Consider the following 26,295-nt stretch of genomic DNA (forward strand, 5'->3'; position numbering starts at 1 on the left):
CTTTAATAAAGTAACTTTTGACTATATGCCAAGAGTTTGCTTTTCTGAGTAACCGAAGATCCTCAGAAGCTGCAAGGAGGGGGGGGGGCTCCATAAATCCCAGCAGATTTTAATTCTGCCATTCCAGAGGAAATGAATGTCCTCATCAGTGGTCTTGGCTTTTTGGCTGTCAGATTTTTATTTCTGTTTGATTTTAGTTTACTATATGTGATTTTGGAGCAGCGGTGGCCAAATTGTGGCTCTCCAGATGTCCGTGGACTACAGTTCCCATGAGCCCCTGCCAACATTGCTGGTTGGGGCTCCTGGAAATTGTAGTCTGGACATCTGGAGAGCCACAGTTTGACCCTCCCCCCCATAGGAAGCAATCTCCTGCAGTTGACCACGATAGATTTGTGCCAGATTGCCTTGGGTTGCTAGAGGAGAGCTGCAATACTGCAAAAAAAACTCAGAAGTCTGAAGTGCCAGTCGTGCTTAGAATGCAAACTATGGGTCAGAGAAGATGAAACACAACAGCAGCCCTGCAAGGTAGCACTGCAAGCAGCATCATAACTCCATATGACTCACCCGGGCTCGACTCTAATCTGGAGAACTGGCTCTGATTTCCCACTCCTGTTCCACATGCATCCAGCTGAGTGACCTTGGGCTAGTCAGTTCTCTTAGAGCTGTTCTCAGAGCAGTTCCCACAGAACTCAGCCCCACCTACTTCACAGGCTGGGGAGAGGAAGGGAGCCGTGTTTTTAAGGTTTCTTGGCACTCTTGGGTAGTGAAAAGTGAGGGTATTAAAATAAAAGCTAGCTTGGGCTATCCCGGCCAGCAGGGGTAGTCAACCTGTGGTCCTCCAGATGTCCATGGACTACAATTCCCATGAGCCCCTGCCAGCATTTGCACACTATTTGCTGGCAGCATTTGCTGGCAGGGGCTCATGGGAATTGTAGTCCATGGGCATCTGGAGAACCACAGGCTGACTACCCCTGCCAACCAGGATCTCCTGCACATGTGGTGGGAGAGAGCATACATACACACAGACAGACCTTGAATCCAGGGGTGGAGCATTGGCCCCTACAAGAAATCCCAGGTAGGGTTTGAACCCCACTGCCCTTCCGTATTTACTCCCTGATTCAATGGGCTTTGCCCTGCAAGCGGCCAGTTCTTGTGTTAACTGATCCAAAGTTTGTGGCTGGATAACAAGTGTTCCCAAGTCACTGCTCACCTCTTCAGAGCCAGACAGAGTGAAGGAGAAGGGAGCAGTGACACACAAAAGCTCATATCCTGCCATAAATGTTGATAATTTTTAAGGGGCTACTGGACTTTGTCCATTTCTTTCTCTTGTTACCAATGCAGTCACGTCAGCTTTGGAATTCGTCTGAATAGCATTCTGATCTTATTTGGGAAATCACGGTTGCTGTGCAAAACTGCAGTGCCTCCAAAGCAATTGACACCCCCCGCCCCCCAATTTAACCCAATAGATTTGGGGTGTCATGCCAGAGACGCCACCATCCCCAGCAGCCATTCTCTCCAGATGATCCGATTAGAGACCGGTTATGACTTCGGAAGATCTCCGCCCCCCCCCCCCCTACAAGCGGGCTGTCCCCCCTAAGTCCCAGCAAGCCGGCCAGCCCCAGATGGCCTTGAGGGTAGGATTTGGGGTATAATGCCTGAAAGTCCACCTTCCACAGTGGCCATTTTCTGCGGGTGAACGGACCTGTCAGCTAAAGACCAGCCACGATTTCGGAAGATCTCCGCCCTCTACCAGCGGGCTGTCCCCCCCCCCCCCCGAAGTCCCAGTAAGCCGGCCAGCCCCAGATGCCCCAGGATGGCTCTTTATTATGGATCCTCAGAACTCAGCACTTCTCTTTCTCCGGTCCAGCCCGGGACATTCACGCTGAGGTTTGCAGCAGCGCCGCATCCTCAAAGCAAAGGGCGCGGGAAAAGCGCAGCGACGCCCCCCCCCCCGCCCAGGATCGCGCCTCCAGCGCCAGGATTGGTGCGCGGCCAGCCAATCGGACGGCGCTCCAGTCCCTCGGCACCCCCGACGTGGGGAAGGGTCCCCGCGGATCTTCCGCGCATTGGCCGCGGTTTCTGCGCCTCCTGGACCCGCGGCAGGTAAAGCGCCCCCCCCTCCAGTCCCCTTCCCTTCCCCGCGGGATTGAGGTGCGGTGGTTGCGCGTCTCCCTTCGGGGCGCCCCAGGCTGGAGCCGTCCGGCGGCAGCCCACCCGAAGCCCCTTTGCGCAGGGTCTCCGCGCTTCGCCTCCCGGAGCGCGTCGCGAAGGCGGCCGGCATCCTGCCGAGGACCCCCAGGCCGTGCCGAGGCTCCCGGCCTGCGAAGGGGCTTGCGCGGGTGCTGCGCGGCCTCCGGACTTGCGGGCGGCGGGGGCCGTCCCTTGCCGGTGCTTCCCAGCAGGCCTCCATCCGGCCGCCCAGCCGCCTTTCCCGGGAGGCGGAGGCTGGGAAGGGCTTTCGAAACAAAGGAGCCCCGCCGGCCGCGTGGGCGCGCAGTTGGCCGCTGCCCAAGGTGGCCCCGTCGGGCGCGGGGAGGGGAGGGGGCTTCCTTTGCGCCCTAGAGCGGGGTCGGGAGCCCCCCGAGCAAGAGCTTGCATCCCCCGCCGTCGGTCCCCAGCCGAGGCAACAGCCCTGAACCCTGCAGGGAAGGCCTGGCCTGAGTAGCACCAACAGGTACCTGGAGCACTGGGGAGAGACTCCCCCGCCAGGTGTTTGGTTGGCCTTTAAGGTGTGCCTGGGACTTTTCCCGCCTCCCCACCTGGTGACCCATCTAGATCTGCTGTCAGGCTCTTTCCTAACGCTCCCGCCGCTTGGCGGTTTCTTTTCCAGTGTGGCGCCGTTGGTCTTTGGTAGGGTGCTTGCTCTGATTTTGTTCAGGTTTATTTTATTGCATTTATAAGCTGGCCTCCCTTGTGGCTCAGGACGGCTCGTGGTGAAATTTCTGTTGCGATGGAGAGGGCGTAAATAACAGAATGTCTAATTTCTCTAATTGCGGAACTCACAACAATAAAAGGTTGGACGTTTCATCTTTAATTGTAAGGTGAGCCTTTTATAGCTCACGGTTTCATGTTTTGGTGCCGTGGTGCTGTGGGTTGCCACATCTGCCCGGGAGATGTAGTTGGTGGTGGGAGAGGCCTCTGGGTTGTGGTGGATGGCCTAGCCGCGTTGGCCTTGGCCTCAACCGAAGGCCTGGTGGAAGAGCTCCATTTTGCAGGCCCAGCAGAACTGTTTTGGTCCTTAAGTGGACTCCAGAGGCTTCATTTTTGACACAGTCTGGGAGTGGCGTTGGGAAGGGTAATTCTTGCGCTGCCAAAGAGGGTAGCTGTATGAAGTTATGGTTTTATAGGGGTTTTATGTGGGGTTTGTTACATGGTTACCCATCACAAGCCACTTGTGGGGGTGGCGGGATATAAATTAAATAACAAACAAATAAATAATAAAGTTTGGGTTGTTGGCCAGAAGCAATCAGGGTTGCAGCCGAGCTGCCCGTCTTTATTTATTTATTTGATCTATATCTTGCTGCTATCAAGACGGTCTTGTGACAGGTTACAAAATCATAAACGTAAACCCCACAATTATTAAAAATTTATCTGGTGGCAGAATAAATCCCCTCCGTCTCCTTTCCTGGTCAGCCCCTCCTCCCCCAGCACCAAGGCAGGCGGGGGGGGGTACCAAAAAAGTAACAGCCTATTGCTTACGGTTTTCCTCTCATGCCTTCTTTGTTTCATAATTCGCTTGCAAGGTAGTTGAGGAGAGCAAGGGACAGCGCTGCTGTCACCAAGTGAATATCCTGGTCCAGGAGGGACCTGGGCTGTGATGGAGTTGAATGCAGTGCAGGAGGGAGTTTGAGTAGGTGCTGATTTTCATGCCGACTGTGATAAATTACCAAGTTATATGGAGCTCTCAAAAGGCTCACTTGCAAGACTACACATTAACTAGCAACTTGCAAGGTTGTTATGTAAATAGCTGCCCTGCAGCATCCTGTTGCTCAGATACCACAAAAGGGGGTTTGATGTGGTCAAATGGGATATAAGTGGATAATCTTCCTCCTCCTTTTTTCTTGCTTGCAGCAGAAGGATATTTCTCAGGAGAGGGCAAATTGTCACCACTTTCCAGAGGACTGCAAACAGCCCTTCTGCATAATCAGGCCATGGAGAGGAGCAAGGAATGGATTGGGCCCTCCTTTCTTTTTGAAGGGGGCCTTTCTGATAGCACAAGATGTCAAATTGAGGTAGGCTGTGAATGTCTCCCCTTTTTCTCACTTGAAGCACTGGATGAATTTTTCAAAAAATCTCCATATGGGACAATTTGTTGTTAGCCAAAGTTTCTTTCTTCTTCCAGGGCCCCGTGTCCTTCGAGGAGGTGGCCGTGTATTTCCCAGAGGAGGAGTGGGCTCTGCTGGATCCTGGCCAAAGAGCTCTTTACAGGGAAGTCATGCTGGAGAACTATAGGAGCCTGGTCTCTTTGGGTAAGCAAGGAGTTGGCTGGTGAGTGTATGTATGGAGTAGGATAGTTAAGTTTCTAGAGAATTCTCTCAGAGATTCCTATCTGGATCTCTCTGCCCTTAAAGTTCAGCTCATTATTTAATAATAGAATTGGAAGGGACCTTATGGGTCATCTAGTCCAACCCCCTGCACTGTGCAGGACACCCACAGCCCTATCGCTCATCCACTGTCACCTGCCACCCCCTTGAGCCTTCACAGAATCAGCCTCTCTGCAGATGCCTATCCAGCCTCTGTTTAAAAGTCTCCAAAGATGGATAACCCACCACCTCCCGAGGAAGCCTATTCCACTGAGAAACTGCTCTGACTGTCAGGAACTTCTTTTGGATGTTTAGACAGAATTTCTTTTGAATTAATTTCATCCCATCGGTTCTAGTCTGTCCCTCTGGGGCAAGAGAGAACAACTCTGCTCCATCCTCTATATGGCAGCCTTTTAAATACTTGAAGATGGTTATCAGATCCCCTCTCAGTCGTCTCCTCTCCAGACTAAACAGACCAAGCTCCCCAACCTTTCCTCATACATCTTGGTCTCATACGCTTACCCTCCTCTGGACACGCTACAGTTTGTCCACATCCCTCTTCAACTGTGGTGCCCAAAACTAAACATATGTTCAGTTCCCTGGAGAACCTTTGCTCATTAACCTAGCCAGACTCAAAGATGGAACCAGTAGGGTAGGGATGGACATGAACTGGTCCCTGAGCCAAAATTCAGGCCAATCTTGGGTGGTTCAGGGCTCAGGAATTGTTGCTCGGGGAACGTGCCCATCCCTCATAACCAGCCTGTTTGTGCTCCTTATCTTTCCGAAAAGGCTCTGGGATCTGCAAACCTGACCTCATTTCCTGGCTGGAAGATCTGGATGAGATGTTCCCCCTAGACTCTGGGGAAGCAAAGAATTCAACAGGTACTTCTCTGGACCTATGGAACTACCCTTCTGTGTCGGCAGATTGAGGTTCATGCAGAATATATACATCCCTCATTCTGCCCCTGGGGCTTCCTTACAACCATCCTCTCTTGTCTTGATTTAAAGCCTCTTCTCTTCCAATGTGTGGCTGCCACTGAGACCCACTTTTTTAAAGTCACGGCTGTCTGTCTTCTTTCTTAGATTCTCTTTCTTGCTGGAAGAAGGACTCTCCCTTTGTTTCTGCCAAAGAATACACAATTGTGAGGAGATTTTCTCAGGAAAGCCTTGCCTCAGAAGACACCCCGGAGTCTTCCCTGGGCCCATCTCCAGAGATAATTGTCATCCTGACAGATCTAGCTGAGGGTAAGTTTTATATATGGCCTTGTCAGAGAAACAGACCAGGTGTAACCTGTGAGGATCTCTGCAGTTATGAGAGAGATGCGATGCTGGAAGACCCACAGTGTAGTCTGTACAGAAACTACACAGTCAGTATCCGAAACAGACGCTGTTAGAGAACAAAGCAAGATAGTAAGGGGTAGACCAGGGGTGGGTTAATTGTAGGAGCTCATGGGAATTGTAGTCCATGGACATCTGGAGAGCCACAGTTAGCCCACTCCTGGTGCAGAAGTTCAAGTGCTGAAAAGACCAATGTGGAGATATTATGGCCTTGTCAGGGAAACAGACCAGGTATAACCTGTGAGGATCTCTGCAGTTGTGAGTGAGGTGTCATGCTGGAAGATCCACAGTGGAGTAACATTTTTTCTGTAGAGGTTTGCAACCTTGCCAGTGGGATTCTACGATCTCCTGATGTTTGTGAAGCATGGATCACCACAATGGAGCAAGAAAAAAAATCTTCTGCACATCACGGGGAATAGGTGTTTCTCTTCCACTGTCTTGATTTCTAGCTCCTTAGTAGAACAATACTCAGGCATCCTTCAGCTGCTAGCAGGGATGTGTGGCTCCTGGAGGCGCCCATAAAGAAAAAGGGGCAGGATTTCGCTGGCAGGGGCTCCTGGGAATTGTAGTCCATGGACATCTGGAGAGCTGCAGTTTGACTACCCCTGTTCTAGACGGCTGCATTCCTTCTTGGAATTGAAATGGAATACGTTCTTCCAGCCTGATTCCCCCTTTAAAAAAAACTCAGTTCATAGGGAGTAATTAAAGGTCTGTTCAGAAGCTGTGCAGTAAGGGCAGTTCGGGCTGTGAGACGGTCATTCTGTAGGGTGCTTACTGGGGTGTTCTTTGTATTCCAGCAGGAGAGAAGAGGAAACAATCGTCAGACCGTAGGAAAAGACACTGGGATTTGCAGGAGGACAAAGAATCTTGGAGTAAGAGAAGATTAAAAAGATGTAAGAAGGTGGAAAACCGGAAGCAGAGGATTAAATCAGTTGCCTTTCACAGGAGGGAAATCCTAGCCACCAAAAATTTACAAAGGGGCAGGAGGAAGAAAGACCCTCGGGATGATAAAGGGGCTGGCAACAAGTCCAGTTCGGAGAGCGATCAGAGAACTGTCGCAGGGGACAAGCCCTATGAGTGCTTGGAGTGTGGACGGAGCTTCAACCGGAAGGGCAATTTAGCTTCCCACTGGAGGATTCACACTGGAGAGAAACCATATACATGCCTGGAGTGTGGAAAGAGTCTTAGCTGTAGCAAAAGACTTACTATACACCGGAGGATTCACACAGGGGAGAAACCATTTGGGTGCTTGGAGTGTGGGAAGAATTTTGGTTGCTTCCGATACCTAAAGATTCACCAAAGGATTCACACGGGGGAGAAACCGTATAAATGCCTGGAGTGTGGGAAAGACTTCAGTCAGCGCACGGGCCTTATTTATCACCAGAGATTGCACTCAGGGGAGAAACCATATAAATGCCCGGATTGTGGAAAGACATTCAGTCGGATGGACAAACTGAATTGTCATCGAAGGATTCACGCAGGGGAGAAAGTGTACAAATGCTTCGTATGTGGAAAGAACTTCAATGAAAGTTCGGACCTTATTGTTCACTACAGGCTCCACCCAAAAGAAACGATGTGAATGAAGATTTCCAAAGTCAAGTAGTAGTCATGGCTTTCATATTTTTCACATTTCTGTATCTGAAAGTCCAATTGTATTACTTTTGGACAAAGATTAAGGAGACCTGTGTTCAAATCCTCACTCTGGCATGGATTCTTGCCGGGTGGATCTTGCCCCAGACACTCACTTGTCAGCCAAGCCTACCTCACAGGGTTGTTGGGATAAAACAGGGGAAGAGGTGAACAATTTGGGGTCCCCATTGGTTAGGAAAGCGGAGTATAAATGAATTCAATGATTGTAAGCAAGGATTGTTCGGTAAATCAGGCCTGATTTTTTAGTCTTGTGTAAGTGTGTCATTAATTCAGAACTGTGAGTTAAGCAAACGTGTGAGTCTGAAGGTAAGGAGTGTTTTTTAGTGGTTTTCATTAAAAATATATATATATAGCTTCCTAGTTTCAACTTGGATACATTGGTGGTTGATTTCCTTGCTTTGCGGTTTGGAACTCCACTGTGGCACCAGAGGTTAGAACAGGGGTAGTCAAACGGCGGCCCTCCAGATGTCCATGGACTACAATTCCCAGGAGCCCCTGCCAGCATTCGCAGGGGCTCCTGGGAATTGTAGTCCATGGACATCTGGAGGGCCGCCGTTTGACTACCCCTGGGTTAGAATGTTCCTGGAAGTCTGGAGAGCAAAGGAGTAGATTCACCGTTGAACGTCCTGGGGAAGTTCTGTCTGGCTGCCGTCCTGAGGGGCTTATGTTTTTCTTGATTATTTTGAATTTTACGTAGTTCTCCATACAATGGCCCTCTTGACTCTGGTTCCCCCTGCGCTTCCCAAAATGCCTGCATCATGGAGATCTGCTTGCTATATCTAATTAAGCGGGCCTTAATCCACACTTTGTTATTCTTTTAGGTGCCCATTAGACTCCTGGTTGTTTTTGCTAACACAGCTATCCCTTTGAGTTTAAGCAAGTTTTTAATGGCCACAATCAGCCCCACAGTTCTGTACCCTTTAATGTGGTGTGATCTGCCCTTCAGCGCCAGCTGGAAGCAGTTCCCACTTTCTTATTCAGAGTGCCTTATTTGTGAATTCACCCGCAAATATCAATGAAACTGAAATCCCCCTCCCAGATTTTGACTAGCCTAAATCATACATCCGAAGACTCTGGGAACCGTAGCCTGCCAGAGGGTCTCCCCACTGAATCCTGAGAACTCCTAAACAAGCCAAAGACAAATAATTCTTGTGCAAACTGCAAAACAGCATGTGTGGATTGAAACAGGTTGTGAAATGTTAGGGTAAGAAACTCCATCAAATGCTAAGGAAGGAAGGATTTGAGCAAAGGGGAACGAAGCCTGTACTCAGACTATAGGGGCAACCAATGGACTTCTGACTTATATGGATGACCTGATTTTATGCTATGAAGGCAAGGACATTAAGAGGTCACTGCTGTGGGGAGCCCAAGGTCACCCAGCTGGCTGCATGCGGGAGAGAAGGGGGAAATCAAACCCGGCTCGCCAGATTAGAAGTCTGCACTCCTAACCACTAAGAGCCTCTTGTGGCACAGAGTGGTAAGGCAGCCGTCTGAAAGCTCTGCCCATGAGGCTGGGAGTTCAATCCCAGCAGCCGGCTCAAGGTCGACTCAGCCTTCCATCCTTACGAGGTCGGTAAAATGAGTACCCAGCTTGCTGGGGGGTAAACGGTAATGACTGGGGAAGGCACTGGCAAACCACCCCGTATTGAGTCTGCCATGAAAACGCTGGAGGGCGTCACCCCAAGGGTCAGACATGACTCGGTGCTTGCACAGGGGATACCTTTACCTTTACTCCTAACCACTACACCAACCACTAACCACTGAGGGGATATCAGATATTGGGTGAAGTTTCCTTGTCAGAGGAACTGAGGTGTTTGTACTTTGAACCTGCCTGGCAGAGGGTTTTCCCTGAGGCGTGTACGATATAAAACCTAATATTCTGCAATTCTTGGTTGACTACTAACATTTACCATGGTTTTCTGAGTAAACTTTGTTCCTGGTCACTTTTCAAAAGCAAGCCTTATTGAGCCTGTCGATTCACCCTGATGGTTAATTGAGGCTTGGGTAGGGAGGAGAACGTCCCTCCACTCTGAGCTACACCCTCCCCCCCGGTGGGGAGTTTTGGGGACAAAAAGCCCCCCCCCTGCATTTGTCCTGAGCGGCTTCTTTGTCAGTCACGGGCAAGAGGTTGATTCCTCTTGAGCAGGGGTAGTCAAACTGCGGCCCTCCAGTTGTCCATGGACTACAATTCCCAGGAGCCCTTGCCAGCATTCGCCAGCAAATGCTGGCAAGGGCTCCTGGGAATTGTAGTCCATGGACATCTGGAGGGCCGCAGTTTGACTCCCCCTGCTCTTGAGTGTCGCCCATTTCTTTCAGTGGCTCTTCCGAGTATCCTGCAGAGAACATCAAGTGGGGCCGTCTTACACCTGGGCAGAAATGTCGCCTCTAGGAAGGGTCAGAGAATTGGGGAAGCCAAACACTAGACGATATTTGTGGCAATAACAGGAAGAAAAGGGATGGGTGAACCTTGAGAGCAGGGGGTGGCCAAACTGGCTCTCCGGATGTCCATGAACTACAATTCCCAGGAGCCCTTGCCAGTGCTTGTCAGTGCTGGCAAGGGCTTGTGGGAATTGTAGTCCAGTTTGGCCCACCCCCTCTTGCCTGTGACTGACAGAGAAGCTGCTCAGAGCAAATGTGTGGGTGGGGTGGGGGTTCTGCCCCACAACTCCCAACAGGGGATGTAGCTCAAAGTGGGTGGCCAAACGAGAGAGAATCTCACAGACAGGTGGGCAAACCGAGAGATACTCCCTGGACATGACTGAAACAGGTTCAGCTTCGTCGACCCACTTTCGCTGGCTCCATCTGAAAGGAACTTGCAGGAAAGAGCTCTTAGGTTTTGGGCCTCTTCTTGGGGGGGGGGCACCATTACCTCATGAAAGTAACAAAGGGAAGGAGGCCTGGACAAAAACACAGGGACATGTGACTGAGAGAACGCTGCACCTCGTGTAAATAGTGTAAATAGCCTACCCGGGAATAACACCAGAACAGGATATGTGCAGTGAGGGACAGACACTGAGTAAAGCTTCAACGCTTCCAATGCAATCGATTTTTCTTCCTATTTAACCCCATTTGTTTGAGGTGTGGAGCCTGAGGAGGGTGGGATTTTGGGATATAAAGTCCACCTTCCACATTGGCCATTTTCTGCAGGTGAAGGAAGACCAGCTAAAGACCAGCCACGATTTCGGAAGATCTCCGCCCCCTACCAGCGGGCTTTCCCCCCTAAGTCCCAGCCCCAGATGCCCCAGGATGGCTCTTTCTGGATCCTCAGAACTCAGCACTTCTCTTTCTCCGGTCCAGCCCGGGACATTCGCGCTGATGTTTCCAGCAGCGCCGCATCCTCAAAGCAAAGGGGAAAGGCGCAGCGACGCCTGTTGGTATAATGTACCTAGTGACAGCTAACAGCTTCAAGCTGATCAAACTGATCTAACTGACAGGTACTGATCATGTGAGAAGTGTCAGGTGTACATGAATGACACAGCACAAATGCTTCTATTGGCTGGATAGTGAGCTGATGCAATACTAGAGAAGGTTGCATGTACATAGGTTGTGTATATAAGGAGTGATGGGGGAGCTGTCTCTCTCTCTCTCTGAAATGCCATTGTGCGCGCAGCACTCTGCTGGATAACTTGTAAATATTCTGTACATAAAAAGGCTAAGGACCTACAAACCTGTTTGGCTTGTGTTCTTCTGCCGCGCCGAAGTGACACACCACTACAACGACTTCCGCTTATCTCAGCTAAACCACCCAAAAACGCCCCCACCCCGCCCAGGATCGCGTCTCCAGCGCCAGGATTGGTGCGCGGCCAGCCAATCGGACGGCGTTCCCGTCCTTCGGCGCTCCAGGCGTGCGGAAGGGTCCCCGCGGAGCTTCCGCGCATTGGCCGCGGTTTCTGCGCCTCCTGAATCCGCGGCAGGTAAAGCGCCCCCCCCCCGGTCCCCTCGGAGGCGCCTTTGCCCCCCTCCCTTCCCTGCGGGGTTGTTGTCCGATCGTGGCCCTCCGGGGGAGAGGGGAGCGACTCCCTTCGGAGCCAAAAAGAAGCGCAGCAGCCCCCAGGGCCATTTGCAACTGGGGAGAGCACCTTCGCGGAGTGACTCCGGTTTCTGCTTCTCGGAAGGCATCGCCGGGGCGGCCGCAGTCGTGCCGGGGAGTCCCCAGGAGGGCGGGACGGAGCGCCTCCCCCGTTTGGCTCCCGGCTTCCGAAGGGGATCCTCCGGGTGTTTCCCGGCAGATTTGCAGATAGAGGCCGCCCATTTTGGGGCCTGCTCTTCCCAGCATGCCGCGGGTGCAGCCGAAATCCAGCGCCGGAGGCTGCAAGGCGCTGGTTTGGCTCCGATTTGTTGTCTTGTCTTGCCGATCGAGCCTCTCTGGGGAGCGGGGTCCTTGCGCGCTTTGGGTGCCGGCTGCGCTGTCGGCTGCGCGAGTGTTGGGGGCCGCGGCTGAACGCCGTGGCGGAGCCCCCCAGGTGGACCAGTCGCGTTGCACCTTCTCCCCAAATCGCCCCTGTGAACTAGGGTGGCCGTGCCTTGCAGCCCCTGCATGCTTGCTTGATATTCACCTCTCCAAAGGACTACAATTCCCACGAGTCCCTGCCAGTAGCATCCAGGATAAGGTGACCAGATTGTCCCACTTTTGGAGGGACACCTGGGGGTACCTGGCAAATTGTACTTAGGTTGCAATTAAAAAACATATATTACAATACTATTTTTTCGTTCTATGCGTTCTATGAAACTTTTTGTTATTCCATATGGACCAGTTTTTTTTTTTTAATCAAGAACCCCTGACCTAAGGCTTGTGGCCCGTATACCAAATTTTCCTCCTCCTTTTTTCTTGCTTACAGCAGAAAGATATTTCTGAAAGATACAGCAGAAAGATATTTCTCAGGAGAGGGCAGACTGTCACCACTTTCCAGAGGACTGCAAACAGCCTTTCTGCATACGAATCAGGCCATGGAGAGGAGCAAGGAATGGATCGGGCCCTCCTTTCTTTCTGAAGGGGGCCTTTCTGATAGCACAAGATGTCAAATTGAGGTAGGCCGTGAATGTCTCTCCTTTTTCTCACTTGAAGCACTGGATGAATTTTTTAAAAAATCTCCATATGGGCCATTCTGTTGTCAGCCAAAGCTGCTTTCTCCTTCCAGGGCCCCGTGTCCTTCGAGGAGGTGGCCGTGTATTTCCCAGAGGAGGAGTGGGCTCTGCTGGATCCTGGCCAAAGAGCTCTTTACAGGGAAGTCATGCTGGAGAACTATAGGAGCCTGGTCTCTTTGGGTAAGCAAGGAGTTGGCTGGTGAGTGTATGTATGGAGTAGGATAGCTGAGTGTCTAGAGAATTATCTCAGAGATTCCTATCTGCACTTGATTTCTCCTCCCTTAACATTCAGCTCATTACGTTCACTGGAGAATTAATAAATCATTAACCCAGCCGGACTCAAAGATGGAACCAGTAGGGACATGAACTGGCCCCCGAGCCAAAATTCAGGCCAATCTTGGGTGGTTCAAGGCTCAGGAATTGATGTTCGGGGAAGGTGCATTCACTGAACATGTGCCAGATTTTTGGCCACTTCAGTTTGGATGTTTGGGGCCAGCCATTTAAACCTAACAGCTGAGCAGTGCAAGGTTGTAAGGTTTAAATGGCTTCTGACAACTTCTTGCCACTTTGGAGGATGGGGGTGGGGAGGAGAGCAAAACCAAAGTTTAAATGGCTGCCAGCAGCTGGGAGAAAAAGGGGAACCTAATTTGCCAGTTTGATTCAGGTAGGGCCTGTTTGGTTCCATTAGAGGTTCAGTTTGTGGACTACGCTGAAACAAACCATCTTTTAAAGGTCTGTGCCCATCCCTCATAACCAGCCTGTTTGTTCTCCTTATCTTTTGCAAAAGACTGCTGGATCTGCAAACCTGACCTCATTTCCTGGTTGGAAGACCTGGATGAGATGTTCCCCCAAGGATCTGGGGAAGCAAAGAATTCAACAGGTACTTCTCTGGACCCTTCTCAGCAACCCTTCTGTGCTGGCGAACTGTGGCTCTAATTTGAGAGCACCCAGAATATGTGCCTCATTCTGCCCCTGGGGCTTCCTTACAACCACCCCCGTGGCTTCATTCTCTCTTGTCTTGATTTAAAGCCTCTTCTCTTAAAGTGCTGGTTGCCATTGAGACCCACTTTTTAAAAGTCACAACTGTCTGTCTTCTTTCTTAGATTCTCTTTCTTGCTGGAAGAAAGACTCTCCCTTTGTTTCTGCCAAAGAATACACAATTGTGAGGAGATTTACTCAGGAAAGCCTTGCCTCGGAAGACACACCAGAGTCTTCCCTGGGCCCATCTTCAGAGCTAATTGTCATCCTGACAGATCTGGCTGAGGGTAAGTTTTATATATGGCCTTGTCAGGGAAACAGACCAGGTGTAACCTGTGAGGATTTCTTTAGTTGTGAGAGAGATGCGATGCTGGAAGACCCACAGTTTAGTCTGTGGAGAAACTACACAGTCAGTATTCGAAGAAGACCCTGTTAGAGAACAAAAGCAAGATAGTAAGGCAGGGATAGTCAAACTGCGGCCCTCCAGATGTCCATGGACTACAATTCCCAGGAGTCCCTGCCAGCATTTGCTGGCAGGGGCTCCTGGGAATTGTAGTCCATGGACATCTGGAGGGCCGCAGTTTGACTACCCCTGTAGTAAAGGGTATACCTGGGGTGGGCTACCTGTGGCTCTCCAGATGTCCATAGACATCTGCCAGGGGCTCATGGGAATTGTAGTCCATGGACATCTGGAGAGCCACAGGTAGCCCACCTCTGGTGTAGAGGTTCAAGTGCTGAAAAGACCATTGAGGAGACACTAATTCAGATCTGGATTCAGACATGAAGCTGCCTGGGTCCATCTCCTCAGCCTCTAACCTACCTCTCAAGAGAAAAATACACGTCATCCTGATCTTGGATGAATGGCAGAATCGAACAACAGAGTTTCATAGAGGCTGTTCTACAATGCCCCATGCAACAGGCTCTTAAGAAATATCAGTGTGCTCTTTTTCCTTTGTAAAAAAACATAATTCTACCCCTTCATCTGTAAGTTTTAATCTTTCTTTAGCCCAGGTTCCACCTTTAGCTCTTTAACTCTCAGTTCATAGCGAGAAATTAAAGGTCTCTTCAGGCCTATCCAGAAACTGTGCATTAAGGACAGTTTGGGCTGTGAGACGGTCATTCTGCGGGGTGTTTACTGGGGTGTTCTTTGTATTCCAGCAGGAGCGAAGAGGAAACAATCGTCTGACCGTAGGAAAAGACACTGGGATTTGCAGGAGGGCAAAGAAGCTTTGAGTAAGAGAAGGTTAAAGAGAAGTAAGGTCGTGGAAAACCAGAAGCAGAGGACAAAGTCAGTTGCCTTTCACGGGAGGGAAATCCTAGCCACCCAAAATTTACAAAGGGGCAGGAGGAAGAAAGGCCCTCGGGATGATAAAGGGGCTGGCAACAAGTCCAGTTCGGAGAGCGATCAGAGAACTCTCGCAGGGGACAAGCCCTATGAATGCTTGGAGTGTGGACGGAGCTTCAACCGGAAGGACAATTTAGCTTCCCACTGGAGGATTCACACTGGAGAGAAACCATATACATGCCTGGAGTGTGGAAAGAGTCTTAGCTGTAGCAAAAGACTTACTATACACCGGAGGATTCACACAGGGGAGAAACCCTTTGAATGCTTGGAGTGCGGGAAGAATTTTGGCTGCTTCAGGTACCTAAAGATTCACCAAAGGATTCACACGGGGGAGAAACCGTTTAAATGCTTGGAGTGTGGGAAAGACTTCAGCCAGCGCACGGGCCTTATTTATCACCAGAGATTGCACTCGGGGGAGAAACCATATAAATGCCTGGATTGCGGGAAGAGATTCAGTCGGATGGACAAACTGAATTCTCATCTAAGGACACACACACACGGGAAAAATTGTACAAATGCTTAGAATGTGGAAAGGGTTTCAGTTGTACCTCCAACCTTGCTGATCACTACAGGCTCCACACAAAGGAGAAACCACAGAAATAAAGTTTTCCTCATCCTTGCAATGGTCATTGCTGTCATTGTTTTCACATTCCCACCTTTCGCCTCCAAATGTCCATTGTATTAGTATGGTTTAGTCCAGGGGTAGTCAAACTGCGGCCCTCCAGATGTCCATGGACTACAATTCCCAGGAGCTCCTGCCAGCGAATGCCCCTGCGAATTCCCAGGAGCCCCTGCGAATGCTGGCAGGGGCTCCTGGGAATTGTAGTCCATGGACATCTGGAGGGTCGCAGTTTGACTACCCCTGGTGTAGTGGATGGAGTGTTGGACAAGGATCAAGGTGTGTTTGAATCCTCACTCTGTCATGTGACTCGCTACATGACTGCACAACTTGGTCTCTTAGACAGCAAGAAAGGACAGTTGGCAATCAATTAATTTACGCAATTAATTTGCATGGTTTTCTCTTTGTGATTCCCTAACTTCATCTTGTGCATCTTGGCAGTATTTCTGCATATCTTGTTCTTAAATGCCAATAAAGGCTTCTCTCTATCTTTTTCTATCTCGGCAGTTTTTAAAAACCTGTCATTATTATTATTATTATTATTATTATTGAATTTATTTCCCGCCACTCCCTTGCGGCTCGTGGCGGGTTACAACAATATAAACCCCATAAAATACATTAAAAACCAATTAACATGTCAATATTAATGACTACCTGGCAAGAGCGGCTAATCAACTACCCATTCCCCCTTAGCAAGTGGAGAGGGGATACTGATGGTACTCATGTCTAATCCCAATCCTCAGGTCCCGGGGGGGCGTAGGTGTTAAGCCTGGTCTCAACCGTAAACCTGTGTAACTCTGCACTCTTGTCCCCCAAATGGATCCATCTCAAGCGATTCTTAAGTTTGGCAGCTTGCAGAATAAATTCATTAATTTATTGCAGGTACAACAACACAGGTATCTGTGTTTTTATCTTTTTAAAATAATATTTAAGTTATCAATGATTCTTTTATCTTGTTAATGCCAGATGTTTTTATGTACCTTGTAATTTGACTACTGGTCTAGTACCGTAATAATAAAGACTTGACACAGGTATCTCTTAGCAAGTGACCGCTAAATAATCTTCAGACCTAACAACTGGCGGCATATAGTTATGCTAAGAACGCCAGGTGGTGCTGTAGTGCAGATGGTAAAATTGCTTTGTGAACTGGTTCTTAAAATGCCCCTGTTGCCACTGTGTGATTGTATTCCATTTTGGTTCTTCCCAGTCATTCATGAACAAGCTGAGGAAGACTTCAGAAACTGGCTCCTATCTGTGGTACGAGTTTTCTTGCTCTGTTCTATGCCGTAAAAGTGAAGATGATTTTTTTCCTCTGCTTTATGATGTGATGGTGTCCTCTTTCTTCCAGATGAAATGAAAGGCTGAAATATATTTAATGTGGTTGAAGTCAACACTGCCTCACGGAGAAAGTGTGAGGCTGGCTTTACCAGACACGTAAAAGAAGGGCTGGAGGGTCTCTCCAGAGAAGAGAGCTTTTGAGAACTGGTACAGGAGGGTGTTTCTGTGGGCATCGAAAAAGGCCACTTGTCCCCCGGAATAGTTCAGGCACACCCGGACGATCCTGAGCTCCCCGCTGAGGCAGAGGGGAGAGAAAGGAGGGCGAGTGAGAGCCCTGTATCCACTTTCCCACCTCTCCACACCCCAGGTCCCTTCTTCAGGACTCATGGTGACCAGACCCTTCCTCTTCATAGACTTCCTGGCTACTCCGACAGCCCAGCTTTCCTTGTTTTCCACAAGGACATCCCAGAAATGCCGGCCTGCGGTGAATCCCTCGCGCCCCAGCACAATGAAACGGCTGTCAAATCTCTCGGCGTTGTTGGGCAAATTTCTCTTGCTTCCCAGCCTCACGCTTTTCAGATCCTCAGACAGGACAAGGTAGGGGTTGGCTGTTTCTGGATCCAGAGTCACATGTGCTGTGGAGGGGAAAGGAGACGGGAGACACGAGAAGATCAGCTGGGAGATAAATTCCAGAGCTAAATATTTCACAGTACTGAAAGACCTTTGTGGCGTTTTTACAGGGTTGGACTCTGCTTTGAAATGGCGGGAGTGGCTGCAGGTTGAACCCGTTGGTCACTGTAATGCAGGGGTAGTCAACCTGTGGTCCTCCAGATGTTCATGGACTACAATTCCCATGAGCCCCTGCCAGCATTTGCTGGCAGGGGCTCATGGGAATTGTAGTCCATGGACATCTGGAGGGCCACAGGTTGACTACCCCTGCTGTAATGCACATTTGGGCCCTCGGGGATGAAAGGCCAAGCATATAGGACAGGTCAAGTCACGACCTTTTATATTACGCAAAACCAAAAAGGGAACAAAAACCCAACCTTGACAAAAGTCAGGAACTCAAAAGTTGAGCTATAAAACGATATAAAATTTTAACAATTATTTATTAAAATGCACCAATATTAGGTTAAAAACAAAGTAAAAACTATATAAAAACTGTACAGATCTAGCTGCACACGAACAGACCAAATGCATTTTGACCCTATTGGGTCTTCCCCAGTGGTCAATAATATTAAATAATGCACTCTTATTTAAAGCTTTTCAGACACCCATGAGATGCACTCTCTCTGCAGAGGAAAACAATAGCTGAGAGTGGTGTTTCTTAGGGCTGATCCTGCGTTGAGCAGGGTGTTGGACTAGATGGCCTGTATGGCCCCTTCCAACTCTGATTCTATGATTCTATGATTCTATGATTCTATGATTCTATGACTTCAGTTTAGAATAATTCTCAGGCAGAAGCTAGACCGCCCTCCCCCCCTCCCCTGTAGATACCACCTGGCTATACTGAGTGATCCTACTTTATGTAGAGTAGCGATCCCCAGCCTGTGGGCCACGGACCACATGTGGTCCTTCGACTACTTGGAGGTGGGCCCCGAAGGATGATTCTATGATTCTAGATATTACATATCTTAGAAGGTGGGGCTCCAAAAAGAAACACTAGACCAGTATTTGTTGGGGCTACACTTAACAGATTTCCCTTGACTACCCAGCTGTACTTCATAATTAGTTTTAACCTAATGTTGGTGCACTTTAATAAATAATGGTTAAAATTTTTTTATTGTTTTATAGCTCAACTTTTGAGTTCCTGTCTCCCTCTTTCCTCTTTGCCACTCTTTGTAACTAACTGAAGTATCACAGAATCATAGAATTGGAAGGGGCCATGCAGGCAGTTCAACCCCCTGCTCAGTGCAAGTTAAGCTCCTATCAGCTTTCAAGCTCCTGTGACAGAACACAAGTAGAGTAGTTTTAGACAGGCTCCCCTTCCCGCCTGTGAATTATAGCCTTGGTGGTTCTTCAGAATTTACCTTTTTGCTGCTCAAGTCCAGACAACAGACCATCTGGGGAAGCAAGAGAAGAGGGGATGAGCATCAAACTGAAGAACTTTTAGCCAATTTTCTAACAAAAACAACAATTCACACAATTTTAGATGCTGAAACAGATTTAGTGGAATGTGGGCTGTGTATGACAGTAAATTTCTCACTCTAATTCCCTTGGAAATCTCTAAATTTATCTCTGTGTGATTTTATTTCAGCATTCCAAATTATGGCTTCTGTAGGATTTAGAAAAGAAAAAACCTTTACAAAATATCAAATCTGAAAAACCCAACATCTGGCTTCAAAACTGTTTTGTGCCAAGATCTCATAGATCAAGCCTGGGTATCATTAAGGGCCATTAAATAAGAAGAGTTGGTTTTTGTACCCCGCTCTTCACTGCCTGAAGGAGTCTCAAAGCAGCTTACAATCACCTTCCCTTCCTCTCCCTACAGCAGACACCCTGCGAGGGAGGTGAAGTTGAGAGAGCTCTGACAGGACTGCTCCGTCAGACCAGCACTATCCGGACTGTGACGAGCCCAAGGTCACCCAGCTGGCTGCATGTGGAGGCGCAGGGAATCAAACCTGGCTCACCAGATGAGAAACTGCTGCTCTTAACCACTACACCACACCGACAGTTGAGTTTACTGATAGGCATCTTTGCATGCAAACTGCATTTGACCTCTAATTGTGGGCTTCCTCCATAAAAACCTGGAGCATCTGATTTGGTACATGCACGTGGCAAGTGCTGCCATTGGGGCATAAATAAATTTCCTGGGCGATGCTTATCTGCACTAGGGATGTACGCCTCAGCTGAGCTGCCTCGGCCAACACCGAAGCCCAAGGCGGCACGAGCCAAGGGGCACATCTCCTGTGTTTTTGTGAACCGCAACTGAATTCAAGGGGTCTGATTGGCTGGTTTAGCATGGACCTATCATGTGACTGTGTTTGGATGCTGTGACACAGTTTACTAATGTAACGGGATTAACTTTTGCTTATATATTCCTGCTGTTAGGATGGCCAGTTCATAGTCTGAGGAAGAGTGCTTGCCCTTGAAAGCTCACGCCTTGAATAAATCTTTGTTAGTCTTAAAGGTGCCCCTGGACTCTGATTTTATTGTGCTACTTCAGACCAACAGGGCTACCCACTTGAATCTATCCCTAATCCGGACAGCAGAGGGAGCCAATCCATTCCCCCAGAAGCCACTTCAACTATTCTCAAGCCAGATTCAAATGGGTAGCCATGTTGGGTCTGAAGCAGCACAATGAAATAGGAGGCACCTGCTACTGGACTCTGATTTTATTATCCTCAAGCCAGTCCCAGCTGTTGGCACATCTGTATCAAGTAAATGGTTAAAGACATCTCATTGTGCCTCCAACACGACATACTGTGTGACATCCAGCTGTTCTTTATTACCCTCAAATTCGTTCATGACGCCTTGTAGAAAGGAACTGATATCGCAGACGTCCCACAGCCTCCATCTCAGCTCGGAAGGGAAAGCCGCTGGGCGCTTGACCTGTTTCTTCTCCTCATACCTAGTGAGGAACAGCGTTTTTAATCAGCCAACAAAGTCAGAATCCTTGAGGGGAGCAAATGAACAGAATGGATAATATGCAGGCAACGCACAGCAGTGAGCCTAGAGAAGCTACCGGCAGATGCAGGAATGCGGAGAGGGACAGAAGCGCTTTGGGGAGCAGAGTCTGCTTCACTGAGCTGTGGTGGTATAAAGTGGCATACAAATCTAATAAATAAATAAATGGATAAATGATGGCTGCGAAGACCCCAATCCCAAGCATCAAACTAGAATTGATGAGGAATGAGTAGCCCTTATGCTTGGTGGCAGAGCCAGGGTGGTGTCAGGGTCAAGAGCGGTGGCCTCTAATCTGGAGAGCTGGGCATGATTCCCCACTCTTATACGTGCAGCGAGATGGTTGACCTTGGGCCAGTCCTGGTTCTCAAAGTTCTCTCAGCCCCACTTACCTCACAGGGTGTCCGTTGTGGAGAGAGGAACAGAAGGCGATTGTAAGCTGTTTTGAGATTCCTTTGGGTAGAGAAAAGAGGGATATAAGAACCAACTCTTCTTCTTCTTTGGTAATCTCAGGGCTCCCTCAGCCTCACCTCCCTCACAGGGTGTCCGTTGTGGGGAGAGGAACAGAAGGCGATTGTAAGCCGCTTTGAGATTCCTTTGGGTAGTGGAAAGCAGGATACCAAAAAACCCAAAACAGCTCTCCTTTCCATGGCTGATGGATACCAGCTGCTCATACTTGCCCTTTCTTGTGCTTGAGGTACTGTAAGAAATTGTGCCTAGGAGTCTCCTGCCATGAAGAAGAAGGTTTCAGCCAAACCAGCTTAGTTCTCCTTCCCTCTGTGCTAGGAGAAAGGATTCAGACTCATCGTGCCTGAAACTTTTTAATATTTTGAAAGGTTTTTTTTTAAGATTATATTTTTAAGATTATATTTAGTTGTTCAATTGATCTAAGCCACTGCAGGTGGTTTAAGGATTCTGGGGCTGGTAGCACCAGAGTCAGTTTAAGGATTCACAAGCCCCTTTCTTTTGCTCTTGTGGCCATACAAGTATGAAGACCCCCTAACAATCGCAGTGGGAAAGCCCCCTAACCATATGAGGTCCCTGAAACCGTACTGCCCTTAGCATGCACTACTAGATTAACCACCTCAGCTTGGGGCCCTCTAGCGTTTTCATGGCAGACTCAATACGGGGTGGTTTGCCAGTGCCTTCCCCAGTCATTACCGTTTACCCCCCAGCAAACTGGGTACTCATTTTACCGACCCCGGAAGGATGGGAGGCTGAGTCAACCTTGAGCCGGCTGCTGGAATTGAATTCCCAGCCTCATGGGCAAAGCTTTCAGACTGCATGTCTGCTGCCTTACCACTCTGCGCCACAAGGGGCTCATTGCTGGAAGAGCTATTGCAGAGTAAATTAGTACAATGTGAAGCAGGCAGGGAAGAACAACAGTAAAAGAAGAGCTGTTTTTTCCTACCCTGCTTTTTACTGCCCAAGGGAATCTCAAAGCAGCTTACCAACACCTTTCCCTTCCTCTCCCCACAACCCCCTCTGTGGGGTTGAGAGAGTTCTAACAGAACTGCTATGAGAGCAGCTCTAAGAAAACTGTGAGTAGCCCAAGGTCACCCAGCTGGCTGCATGTGGAGGAACAGCGGGGCATCAAACCCAGCTCGCCAGATTAGAGACGGCTGCTCTTAACCATTACACCAAATGTTGCAATAAAAAATTATTTGGAATTATATACTTGAGAGGTGCCTCAACATTTAGCTTTTTCCTTTATGTTCAGTTTTGGCTATCAATAAGGAAATGATGATTCTATTATTGGTTCTCAAATGAAGGCAGAGGGCCAGTGTTCAGTCCAGGATCCTTGGGAGAAGAACAGAGAGGAGTTCCTAACATGCCGAGGGTCCCTGTTTTGGGTGAAACACTGGAGGGGCTCCTCTTGAGTCCTACATCTTCTCTCTAGAACCCCAGAGGGCACAGGCTCCATATGCTATCTGGATACAGCCCAGCATCTGCAATAGAAAACAAATTTACCTTTGCAAGGTGCTTCTGATATCCTGGGAGGGAAGAGAGAAAGAAGAGGGCATTCAGAGATTGCACAGGAAAGACCCCTCAAACCCCAGGTCATGATGCAGCCTGACTCATTTGCTGTTTTCCTCACCCGTGACACGTCCCTAATCTCCATCAGTTAAGAGGGTTCCTAGTTCCCTTTGTGAAATACTGGTGAAGATCTTCCTGAGATGGAGACGGCAAGCAAAGCACAGCCATTTCAGTGCAGTGCTGCTTTAAATTTTCCTCTGCGACATGCATGATTGATCCGGAGTGACCCTACCTTTCCCGTGCGATATCCATATTTCAAAAATTGGCATCAGTAAATGTGCAGATCTCTGCTTTCTGTGAATTAACTTCCTGCCTCGGGCCTCCAATGCTGCAGCAAAGCAGTCTTCCCTCATTGGCTAGGGCGTCAGTTCAAAGACTTCCTGGTTCCCAGTTGCAAGACTTGTCTTAAAGTGACTGCGCTCCACAAGGCCTAGCTTCTCTCAGCAGAGATTTGCCTCTTGGCTTTATTCCCCCCTCCTCTGCTGTCTCCAATCCTCTGCACCCCCCCTGTTCAAGAAAAAGGAAGAAAGGAAGAAAGGAAGAAAGGAAGAAAGGAAGAAAGGAAGAAAGGAAGAAAGGAAGAAAGAAAGAAAGAAAGAAAGAAAGAAAGAAAGAACGGGAGAAAGGGAGAAAGGGAGAAAGGACTCCTGCTGCACTTGGCTCACCCTTCTCGCTCTGAGCTTCCCCAATCAAGTGCAAAATACTTTCTGTTTCAATGGGGAGGGGGATATGAGCAGGGTATGAGCTTTTAGGAGTCCCTGCTCGCATCTTCAGGTACCAAGATTGATGGATTTCCATTCTGTGTGGCTACATTTTGGGCCTTTCCATCAAGATGGGTTGCTGTGTTAATTTGTCGTAGCAGTAGATAACAGCAAGAGTCCAGTGGCCCCTGAAAGACTTATAAAATTTGGGGCAGGGTATGAACTTCTGTGAGTCCATGCTCAGTTCTTCAGATATAGCTAGAATGTGAGTCTGTCTGTGGATTCATCTGTGAACAGAGGGGCTCACGTTCTAGCTGTATCTGAAGAAGTGAACTCACAAAATTTCATATCCTGACTCAAATTTTGTTTGTCTTTAAGGTGGTGCTGGACTCACACTCTTTTTTTCAGGCAATAGTATTATGGACCTAATAAATTCAGCCTGGCCATCAAGGGCTCATTACCACCTTAACCTCTAATGTAATATATGTCATGGGGAGCCCCCTGGACTTAACGGGAACATTGGCTTCTTATCTCACTACACATGCCAAGGCACTCAGGATCCAGTTACCTGCAGGAATTCACTAGGCGGTTGCTGAATCTTCTCTTCCATCTCCCGGATGAGGCTTTCAAGAGACGAGAGATCTTGGGAGAGTCTGGCCAGGTGCTCGTCCCTTTTTCTGGCTATGTCCTTCTCCACTGCCTCCATCTGAGCCAGCAGGACTTTCTCTCCTTCTTCCAGAAGCTCAGACAGCTGTTTCAACTTGGTCACTGTCTTTTTCCTCTCTGACTTAGTACTTTTCTACAAGAAGCAGAAGGGCAGGGGGGAGGGAAAATGAGAGCAATGTCAGAAATCCCATTGGATTTCTGTAGGGTCAAATGGACTCTTACAAGGAGGTCTTGGGTTTCTGTTTTAGCGGTCGCTTTATCTGCCAGGACTCTCTCTCTTTCTCTCCTCACAGTTTCCAGGCAATTGTAGATCTGATCCTGAAGAGAAGAAAAAAGTTCTGGATGAATTCTCGTTTTGGGGCCCACTACACATATATGTCAAAGAGATTACTCGGAAAGAAGCAGGCAGAACACTGGAATCCCTTGACTAATTCCGCACACTTTGGATAATGCACTTTAGAAGCAGATTTTCCTGTTCCGCACAGGGATATCCAGCTGCAAAAGCACATTGAAAGTGCTTTGTCCAATGTGTGCCTTTTGGGGGGAGTGGCACCTTAGTCCCTGAGGGCTGTTGTCAGGGCCATGCCTAGTGGAATAAGCTCCCTGAAATGCTGTGGGCCCTGTCAGAGCAAGTTCTGCAGGGCTTGCAGAAGGGAGCTCTTCCGCCAGGCATTTGTCTGAGGCCGGGTAGCAGCCCTGGGGATTAAGATCGGGTTCTCCTCTGCCCTTAGGGTCTGGGCCAGTATTAGATTGGTCTGACTTGACAAGTCCCCCGTGACAACATCCCAATTTCCATTGGCCATCTTTGGTCCACCCACTGCGTTTGTGTGAGATATAAATTAAATTGTATCTTGCCATAGAATGTTTATAATGGGGTTTTTATTCTTATTATATATGGATTATACCAAAAATTGTAAACCGCCACAAGCCAGCTCTGGGAGTGGCGGTCATACAAATCCAATTATAAATAAAAATAAACTAAGAATTCTCTCCTGCCATATTAGAGGCAAAATGCACCTTCCTCTGAACACGGAAGGCTTCCGCCAGCAAAGATCCAAATGACTTCCTACCTTATAGAGCTGAACAGCTTGTTCTACGATCAGCATTGTGTGTCCTTTGTGTTCGGGGGACTTCTCACAAACCAAGCAAACTAACATTTCATCTTCTTTGCAGAAGAGGTGGAGTTTCTCTTTGTGGCGCCAACAAAGGTCTTCTTTTTCCACGCTTAGCGCCATCTGTTTGAGTTTTTCTACCACGTTGGCCAGGTGCCAGTTGGGTCGGAACTTCTGTTTCTGGATCTTGGCCTTGCACATGGGGCACTCCGGGACTTCCCCCAGCGCTTCCCACATCTCGTAGTAGCTGGTGATGCAGCTCCGACAGAAGCTGTACCCACAGTCCAGCACCACGGGGTCCGTCAGGCAGCCCAGGCAGATGGGGCACTTGGCCTCATGCTGCAGGTCGGTGGGCGGTGGGGCTGAGGCCATGGCAGGTGGCGTCTCTGTGGTTTAGTGGACGGAAGAGTCAGCTTGCAAGATCTATAGATGAAGAAGAGTTGGTTTTGGTAAGCTGCTTTTCTCTACCCGAAGGAGTCTCAAAGGGGCTTCCAATTGCCTTCCCTTTCCTCTCCCCACAACAGACGCCCTGCGAGGGAGGTGAGGCTGAGAGAGCCCTGAGATTACTGAAGAAGAAGAAGAGTTGGTTCTTATATGCCACTTTTCCCTACCTGAAGGAGTCTCGAAACGGCTTACAGTCGCCTTCCCCTTCCTTTCCCCACAGCAGACACCCTGTGAGGGAGGTGAGGCTGAGAGAGCCCTCAGATTACTGAAGAAGAAGAAGAGTTGGTTCTTATATGCCACTTTTCTCTACCTGAAGGAGTCTCAAAACAGCTTCCAATCACCTTCCCTTACCTCTTCATACAACAGACACCCTACAACAGACGCCTCTCCCCACAACAGACCTTTTAATCCTATTATTTATCATTGTATGTATTAAATTAGGGGAATCGTTGTGCGCCCATTTAAATGTGGAGTTTCCTATTAAAAATTTTTTATAGAAGACTTTCCATGATATGCAACTTGTAAATGTGTTTAGAATTTCTCACTGCCGAATGGAGTGTAGTTACATCTGATTGGGACTATGTCATACCCTGTTTCGTTATGGCATGCACAGCATCAGATTGAGCACAGAATCCAAAGAAACTGGGTACAATCCAAATCCTTCTGTCCCTCTTGCTAAACGTGCCCTACCAGATGTTAAATAAAGGACCACACCTGGAGTACTGTGTGCAGTTCTGGAGGCCTCACTTCAAGAGGGACGTAGATAAAATTGAAAGGGTACAGAGGAGAGCGACGAAGATGATCTGGGGCCAAGGGACCAAGCCCTATGAAGATAGGTTGAGGGACTTGGGAATGTTCAGCCTGGAGAAAAGGAGGTTGAGAGGGGACATGATAG

General features: G+C 48.8%; 3 protein-coding genes across 11 annotated transcripts in view; 2 read left to right on the forward strand and 1 right to left on the reverse strand.

The window, feature by feature from the left end:
• The window catches only part of LOC143834355 (uncharacterized), a 17,285-nt gene extending 9,422 nt beyond the window's left edge, over nt 1-7,863 (forward strand). The window contains exons 1-7 of one of the 9 annotated variants that reach the window (XM_077331125.1): nt 2,036-2,103; nt 2,923-3,041; nt 4,072-4,232; nt 4,343-4,469; nt 5,313-5,405; nt 5,607-5,768; nt 6,659-7,863. In XM_077331125.1, the coding sequence (XP_077187240.1) occupies nt 4,152-4,232; nt 4,343-4,469; nt 5,313-5,405; nt 5,607-5,768; nt 6,659-7,440 (1,245 nt within the window). In that variant the 5' untranslated portion in view covers nt 2,036-2,103; nt 2,923-3,041; nt 4,072-4,151 and the 3' untranslated portion in view covers nt 7,441-7,863. Of the gene's footprint in view, nt 1-2,013; nt 2,104-2,143; nt 3,042-4,071; nt 4,233-4,342; nt 4,470-5,312; nt 5,406-5,606; nt 5,769-6,658 lie in introns of those variants that run through there. The other 8 variants (XM_077331127.1, XM_077331126.1, XM_077331128.1 and 5 more) reach the window with 8 other exon arrangements.
• A 3,569-nt stretch (nt 7,864-11,432) lies between these two features.
• On the forward strand, nt 11,433-15,542 carry LOC143834358 (zinc finger protein 135-like). Its single transcript, XM_077331137.1, has 6 exons — nt 11,433-11,833; nt 12,376-12,539; nt 12,650-12,776; nt 13,384-13,476; nt 13,700-13,861; nt 14,733-15,542. Exons 2-6 carry the CDS (start codon nt 12,459-12,461, stop codon nt 15,440-15,442), a joined length of 1,173 nt encoding a protein of 390 aa, XP_077187252.1. The 5' UTR covers nt 11,433-11,833; nt 12,376-12,458; the 3' UTR covers nt 15,443-15,542.
• Nucleotides 15,543-16,488: 946 nt separating this feature from the next.
• LOC143834341 (tripartite motif-containing protein 10-like) lies at nt 16,489-25,328 on the reverse strand. Its single transcript, XM_077331076.1, has 7 exons — nt 24,915-25,328; nt 24,067-24,162; nt 23,747-23,977; nt 22,412-22,434; nt 20,269-20,387; nt 18,847-18,879; nt 16,489-17,451 (listed from the first exon to the last, which is right to left on the reverse strand). Exons 1-7 carry the CDS (start codon nt 25,326-25,328, stop codon nt 16,937-16,939), a joined length of 1,431 nt encoding a protein of 476 aa, XP_077187191.1. The 3' UTR covers nt 16,489-16,936.
• Nucleotides 25,329-26,295: the final 967 nt, after the last annotated feature.

This window comes from Paroedura picta, chromosome 3, assembly GCF_049243985.1.
Source record: "Paroedura picta isolate Pp20150507F chromosome 3, Ppicta_v3.0, whole genome shotgun sequence".
Taxonomy (NCBI): Eukaryota; Metazoa; Chordata; class Lepidosauria; order Squamata; family Gekkonidae; genus Paroedura; species Paroedura picta.

Bases quoted from the DNA above. Each gene is read 5' to 3' on its own strand.
- LOC143834358 (XM_077331137.1), top strand. From the start codon at position 12,459: ATGGAGAGGAGCAAGGAATGGATCGGGCCCTCCTTTCTTTCTGAAGGG. The intron at 13,477-13,699 runs GTACTTCTCTGG...CTTCTTTCTTAG, and splicing joins GGAAGCAAAGAATTCAACAG to ATTCTCTTTCTTGCTGGAAG. The intron at 13,862-14,732 runs GTAAGTTTTATA...TTTGTATTCCAG, and splicing joins CCTGACAGATCTGGCTGAGG to CAGGAGCGAAGAGGAAACAA.
- LOC143834341 (XM_077331076.1), bottom strand. From the start codon at position 25,328: ATGGCCTCAGCCCCACCGCCCACCGACCTGCAGCATGAGGCCAAGTGC. The intron at 22,435-23,746 runs GTAACTGGATCC...CTTCCCTCCCAG, and splicing joins CGCCTAGTGAATTCCTGCAG to GATATCAGAAGCACCTTGCA. The intron at 17,452-18,846 runs GTAAATTCTGAA...TCCCCTCCACAG, and splicing joins TGGACTTGAGCAGCAAAAAG to CACATGTGACTCTGGATCCA.